The sequence below is a fragment of the Bactrocera neohumeralis genome, chromosome 3 (assembly GCF_024586455.1).
Source record: "Bactrocera neohumeralis isolate Rockhampton chromosome 3, APGP_CSIRO_Bneo_wtdbg2-racon-allhic-juicebox.fasta_v2, whole genome shotgun sequence".
NCBI lineage: Eukaryota > Metazoa > Arthropoda > Insecta > Diptera > Tephritidae > Bactrocera > Bactrocera neohumeralis.
Window position 1 is genome coordinate 55014117 of NC_065920.1, and position 7574 is coordinate 55021690.

Genomic DNA, 7574 nt, shown 5'->3' on the forward strand with positions numbered 1-7574 from the left:
ACAGACATATTAATATTAATATACATAAATATATTATTATTTACTTAAATTTCTAACTAAACATCTATTACTTACATTTTTAACTTAAACTACATAAATACGAAAGAATGCAACCATACTTTAGTAGCTATAGTCTACCCCAACTTGACGATTAGACGCGTACTCGACAACGGATAAACTGGACAGTTGCTTTTTGAATGTTAATAAAGATACATCTAAATTAATATATACTTGCTTACTACAAATTCTGTGTCTACTTATTTCCTACATAAATATCCTATACTTCAATCGATATCTTTAGTTTCAATGTTTGTGCACACGATTTGCATTCAACAGCAGCGCCACACTTGCCACTATGGCAATATGACAAATGATTATGCCACTTGAGGTGTCAGCACTTACTCTCGGGTGATTGGTGACTGCTATCTTTTTTCATGCCACACTCGACGCTACAAAAAAACCCGCAAAAGATGTCAGGCAGACTAGAAAGATAAGCATAAAGTTATGTGGAGGCACATAAATAAGCGTAAATTATAAATTTCAATTGGATAAAGCAAAACTATACCTATAAGCTGAGAGTTGCAAACTCGCTCCTATTGCGTAAGTGAAATACATGTACAGAGTTTCCTTTTTATACCCTGAACAGGGTATGTAAAGTATACTACGAAGTTTGTTATAACTAGAAGAAAACGCGGGAAACTCAATAAAATATACAGTAAGGGACAAAAATTTTCAAGAATAACAGGCCAATCGAAAAGTATACGGTCTGACACATAAATAGTGCCACTAAAATTAAATCGATCTGATTTTTATCTAGCCCTGACTTTTAAATGGCGCATGTATTAATTTGTCATATGTCGGATCTTTAGTTTGTGAATTATACCATTTTGAGTGAAGCCAACTTTTGTTATTGAGAAAAAAAATCGGTAAAAAGGAATTTCAGGGGTTGATAAAATATTGCTTTTTGATGGGATAAATTTATTGTTAAAGCAAAAGCTTGGCCTGATGACGAGTTTCGGAACACTCTACCAGAAAAACTAACCTTAAAGAATTGTTATTCTAAGTTTAGATGTAGTAAAATGAGCGTCGAATACGGTGAACACTGTGGGTGCCCCAAAAACAGGTTGTTACCAACGAAACCATCCAAAAAGTGCACAAAATAATTTTGTATAATCGTAAACTGAAGTTTTTCGATACAGCAGGTACTCTAAAGATATGTCGAGCTCACTTTTGACCAAAAACAAGAACGAGTTGATGGATGAAATTGGCTCCATCATTTCACTCCAATGTCCAATCGGCAGTCAGGCAAGTGAACTGATGTAGCCCCATTTTCACTAAATTTGGCGCTGATTTTTTTCTAAGGCAACGCTATAATCTGCAACGATATTGTTTAGGTAAGACTGCTATAACATAAAGCTGTCGCACAAGCTGGACGATCAAAACCAAAATAAAATTGTTTTCCTACTCTTTTATATTATGACAAAAGTATCTGTGAAAGATAATATAGCTTCGGTAGCAGCCGAAATTTACTTTTTCTCTTGTTAGAACTGTTTTCAGATGTATTTGCCAGCTTACATGATGAAAAAGGCATTCAACTGCCAATGTAGACTGGGATACGTATGCACGTTAAAGGATTTTGAGGTAGACACATGCATTTTCCACTATTTATTTTCAATTTATATGATTGCTTCTTTGCACTCTTTTTTCGCATCTCTTTTCTTTAAGCTAGCTGGCTTTGTTTGATTTTTACATTTTACTAAGTTTTCATTGAACATTGACTTATTTATATATAATGGGTGATCCAAGTAGATGTACTTCTTTCAATAGCCTTTTTTTGACAGAATTATCGGTCCATATTTCTTCAAAAATGATGCCGATGAGAACGTAACCGTAAATGGCGACCCCTATCGCGCCACGATAACCAACCAATTAAAAAAATAACTAATTTGATTCTTGAAATTGAAGCTCGCAATATCGCGACATTTGGTTTCAACAAGACGGCTTCTCTTCCCACACATTGTATCAATCAATTGATTTATTGGGAGAACACTTTGGTGAGCAGATAATTTCATGTTTTGAGCCGGTCGATTGACCAGTAAGATCATGTGATGTCACATCGTAATACTTTTTCTTGTGTGGGGTTATGTAAAGTCTAAACTATGCGCACAATCCCGTTTCGATTCAAGCCTTGGAGCAAAACATTGCGCGTCTCATTTTCCAGTTACCAGTCGACATCCTGAAATGATATGTCGAAAATTGGACTCAATGGATGGACCATTGAAGGAGATAATTTTCAAGAAATTAATGTCAAAAAATGTTCTTTCGAGTAATAATAAACATTCTCAGTTAAATTTGAATTTTCTATGCTTTTTCTTTAAAAAAGTAGGGATCCTCGAAATAGATCACCCTTTATTTTATATGAGTACATTCAGAGCTTAACTTTGACCTGTGTGTTGCGAGCTCATGTGATATTTTCTTAGAGTTCGTACTTTGTTGGTCTCAAATTTCTCCGTATTTTCCGTATGCTCCCATCAATTGATTTGCTCTTACTAAAAAGCATGTAGAATTTCGAATGAATTAAATGACATCTTGCAAAATGCATTTACTAAAATGAATTTAGCTTTTGTGGAAATGTCTACGCTGCTGAGAAATTACATTGATATAAGAGATATCAAATTATTATAAGTTCTTGATGAAGATTTAATAAAAAATTATAAATCAGAGTTTTCATATATTTGAAGAAATATCTTAATTTATGTATGTATAAATGATGTATTTTGTCAACTCCAGTCCTTAGATTTCCTTTTCCAAATAGAAAGATCATATTTTTTTCGAAATTTATTTCATATATGTGCGTTGGTTTTTAATGACCTTATTTGGAAACATGGATTCAAGAGCCTTTATCCTGCACCTTCAGACTTCTATGAAGTCAATTAACAATTGTTCTGGGGCCTCAGGGTCCCTGTTACAATTTGCGCAAGAAGCTAGGCCCATCCCGTATAAGTGCTTCTTCAGCCCCGCACTTTTCTATAGTGTTCAATTCTGAGGAATATGTGTCTAAAGTCGAAGCGATGCCATAAAATGCCTCTGAGCTATAGAAATTTAAACATAAAAAATCACAATTGTAGTGCATTTTCAATGGAAAATTTTTACATGCCTTTGTTCAGTTCTTAATATTAATATTAAGGGCACAAATTTTGAGGGAATTTTTTTAGGGTATATGTACCTACACCCTAATGTATATATAGTGTTTATTAGGTTATTGTAATATGTTCTTAAAAACATATTGCCTACACAAGATTTCTAAAAATTTAGTATTATAGTTTTTCTATACTTTTTTGTTACTCTACTTGCTGAATTAGATGGCAATTCGTTGGCAATTCTTCGTCGCTTAGTGATGCAAGCTTTGACTATTGCAGCGTAGCGGCACTTCCTGTTCATTGCGGCAAAGCTTAGTTGCGCTTGAACACCGACCGCCAGCCGTTAGTCATCAGCCACTTTCATTCTCGATTGGAATTTGGCATTTATTTTAGTTTTTCACTATATTGGCAACAAATTTTTGTACCATATGTTAAGTTTTGAAATGAAAACTAAGAATTTTGTTGGTAGATTCATTCTTAAGAACAGCCTTTTTGACTTTTATACATATATGTATCTATATATTTTGGTGGCTATTGATATAAAATTACTGGGTCAAAATCTTGATTCTTGTATTTAAGAGTACTTATATTGTATGTATATACGAGTATGAGCAAAAAGTAGAAAGACTTTGTTCATAATGTTAAAATTCTTAATTTATTCTTCAAAATATATGTCGTCCCTCTTAAAGTAATTTCATGAATAACCTTCAATGCGTGTAGCGATTCACGTTTAATGCCTTCAGTTAACTCAAAACGGTTTCCCCGGAACTGTAGTTTAGGTTTGCTGAAAAGCCGGAAGTCACACGGACCTAAATCAGGAGAATACAGTGGATACGGCAAGATATTGGTTGAAAGTTTGGCGAAAAACTCACGAAGAATCATTGAAAAATGTGGCGGTTCATGATCTTGGTACAAAAAAACAAGTGTTGTCGGCTCATAATTCTAGCTTCCTTTTACGAATAACCTCAACCTTCCTTGTTGATAGTTTGGCCAGTCGGAAGGAATTCGGAGTGTAGTACACTTTGTAAATAGAAGAAAGCTGTCAACATAACCTTGATTTTTGATCTGTTTTGACATGGTTTTTTCGGCTTCGGTTCGCCTTTGCCACGATATTCGGTCGATTGATCGTCTGCTTTAGGGTTATAAGCATAAATCTAAGACAAGTAAAAATATGTTTCATGATAACCTGGTAGTCGGAAAGCTTTATTTCACAGTCGTTAACGCGTCTATGTTTTTCAAAAAATTGAATTACAAGTATTTTGGAACCAATAATGCTTTCACTTTTATTAAGCCCAAATGATCTTTCGAAATGTTTTCTCTTATCCCCCCGATATTTTAATGCCAGTAAAATCTCTGACTATTAATCGTTGATTCTCAAGCACCAATTCTTTATTTTATAAACGTGTTGATCATCAGTTGATGTTGATGGCCGTCCCGGAGTCAACCTGGGTTTTGGATCTTTGAAAAATTGATATCAATTAAAACTCTTGCTCGCCAAAATTAATTATTACTGAAGCCTTTTCCAACATACTGAACATTTCGACACCAGAAATTTTATTCCGCTCACAAAATTGAATGGAACTTCCTTCTTGAATAATTTCACTTACCGTAAAAATCATAGAGTGCACTTCAGAAGGACAAGCGTATACCAGACGCTAATTATTATGCAACTTTTGGAATAGATGTCACTGACAATCATACCAACCTAGAATAAAAATATTTCGAGGAATAGGTTTTCGCGAAAAATTTGTAATTTTTTTTCCCCACATGAATATATAGTATGCTTAGCTCTTCTTTGAAAAACAAACTTTGTATTTCTTTCTTTTTAGCCTTACCTTGTAAACCCGAAATGACGTATAATGTACTCTGCGGCACAAAATCAGCTGACCAACTGGTTTCACCTACAGTGGATTCTTCAAGCGCCTTTTCTTCCAATCATAATTCACATCGTAATGCAGTTTGCTGGGCGTTTCTCTTTCACCAATTATACAAGTTGTTTATATGGCCCGAACGTCTGCGAAAATCGACTTATTACTTGATATAAAATATAAACGAAAGTATTCAGCATTACAGTAGCAGGATATCAAAATGCGACAACTTCAGCTAATGTATCTCTGGAAGTATACATATGAGAAGATAAATCAAAGATGCCTTGGAAGATATGAAGTATTAATACAAGTAGTAAGAAAATAAGAGGAAAACTATGGTGCATTTATAATAATACGTGGAGAAATATTTTATTCCCATTCTGTGGCCAACATACGATTTGGAGATACAACTGTCATATTTGTATTGTGGTGAATTCTTCCAAATGGCATCACATACATACATAGATATAACATAAACACAAAGGAGTTGAAAACCAGTACCACCACTTGAAATGGTAAATTTTAAAAGGAGCTTAAATTCTAGTATATACCAGTGAGATATTATTGGAAAAAGTTTAGAATGGATTTGAAAATTAAATATTCTGAATGCTTAATTTTTTTTCCACAGAATTACATAAAAAGTTTCTTGAAATAATATTGTAAGGAAGAACAAGAGGAATATGCTGAGATTACTACTGAAACATAATAAAATTAATAGCTTCGCCAATTTATTTTAACTCGAAATATATGCAAGACTGTATGAAATCTACTGTTTGAACTGTTTATTAATAAATGATGTATTTATTTTTGTACTGAATCGTTACTAGAAAAAGAGTTGTATAATAATATTTTTGAAAATAATAATGAGTTTCTGTTAAAGGTAATAACTGGTAAATAAACTTTTAATTGCTGAAAAATTTAGTTTTGACAAACAAAAATAATAACACGTTATTAAAATCTAAAACGCAGAGACTAGTAGATTACTTCTTCCCTTTTCCAGAATTGACATGCAACGTTCAGTCTCAAGCAAGCCTACATACATACATATATTTAGTAGTTCACTAAGTAATTTTGTTTGATGACAAAAGCCGATCTTCTTGAATTTTTTCGCAGCCAACTTCACACTTAACTGTTTTCTTCTTCTTCTTAATTGGCGTAGACACCGCTTACGCGATTATAGCCGAGTTAACAACAGCGCGCCAGTCGTTTCTTCTTTTCGCTACGTGGCGCCAATTGGATATTCCAAGCGAAGCCAGGTCCTTCTCCACTTGGTCCTTCCAACGGAGTGGAGGTCTTCCTCTTCCTCTGCTTCCCCCGGCGGGTACTGCGTCGAATACTTTCTGAGCTGGAGTGTTTTCATCCATCCGGACAACATGACCTAGCCAGCGTAGCCGCTGTCTTTTAATTCGCTGAACTATGTCAATGTCGTCGTATATCTCGTACAGCTCATCGTTCCATCGGATGCGATATTCGCCGTGGCCAATGCGCAAAGGACCATAAATCTTTCGCAGAATTTTTCTCTCGAAAACTTGTAACGTCGACTCATCGGTTGCTGTCATCGCCCAAGCCTCTGCACCATATAGCAGGACGGGAATTATGAGCGACTTATAGAGTTTAGCTTTTGTTCGTCGAGAGAGGACTTTACTTTTCAATTGCCTACTCAGTCCGAAGTAGCACCTGTTGGCAAGAGCAATCCTGCGTTGGATTTCCAGGCTGACATTATTAGTGGTGTTAATGCTGGTTCCTAAATAGACGAAATTATCTACAACTTCAAAGTTATGACTGTCAACAGTGACGTGAGAGCCAAGTCGCGAGTGCGACGACTGTTTGTTTGATGACAGGAGATATTTCGTTTTGCCCTCGTTCACTACCAGACCCATTTTCTGTGCTTCCTTGTCCAGCCTAGAGAAAGCAGAACTAACGGCGCGGGTGTTGAGGCCGATGATATCAATATCGTCGGCATACGCCAGCAGCTGTACACTCTTATAGAAGATGGTACCTTCTCTGTTTAGTTCTGCAGCTCGAACTATTTTCTCCAGGAGCAGGTTGAAGAAGTCGCACGATAGGGAGTCGCCTTGTCTGAAACCTCGTTTGGTATCGAACGGCTCGGAGAGGTCCTTCCCGATTCTGACGGAGCTTTTCGTGTTGTTCAACGTCAGTTTACACAGCCGTATTAGTTTTGCGGGATACCAAATTCAGACATCGCGGCATAAAGGCAGCTCCTTTTCGTGCTGTCGAAAGCAGCTTTGAAATCGACGAAGAGGTGGTGTGTGTCGATTCTCCTTTCACGGGTCTTTTCCAAGATTTGGCGCATGGTGAATATCTGGTCGGTTGTTGATTTTCCAGGTCTGAAGCCACACTGATAAGGTCCAATCAGTTTGTTGACGGTGGGCTTTAATCTTTCACACAATACGCTCGATAGAACCTTATATGCGATGTTGAGGAGGCTAATCCCACGGTAGTTGGCGCAGATTGTGGGGTCTCCTTTTTTATGGATTGGGCATAGCACACTTAAATTCCAATCGTTGGGCATGCTCTCGTCCGACCATATTTTACAAAGAAGCTG

General features: G+C 36.1%; 1 protein-coding gene across 2 annotated transcripts in view; it reads left to right on the top strand.

Moving 5' to 3' along the window:
* LOC126753770 (opioid-binding protein/cell adhesion molecule homolog) overlaps nt 1-5523 on the top strand; it is a 301684-nt gene extending 296161 nt beyond the window's left edge. For both annotated transcript variants that reach the window (XM_050465467.1, XM_050465466.1), the window contains one exon: nt 4970-5523. In XM_050465467.1, the coding sequence (XP_050321424.1) occupies nt 4970-5184 (215 nt within the window). In that variant the 3' untranslated portion in view covers nt 5185-5523. The remainder of the gene's footprint in view (nt 1-4969) is intronic.
* The last annotated feature ends 2051 nt before the right edge of the window (nt 5524-7574 follow it).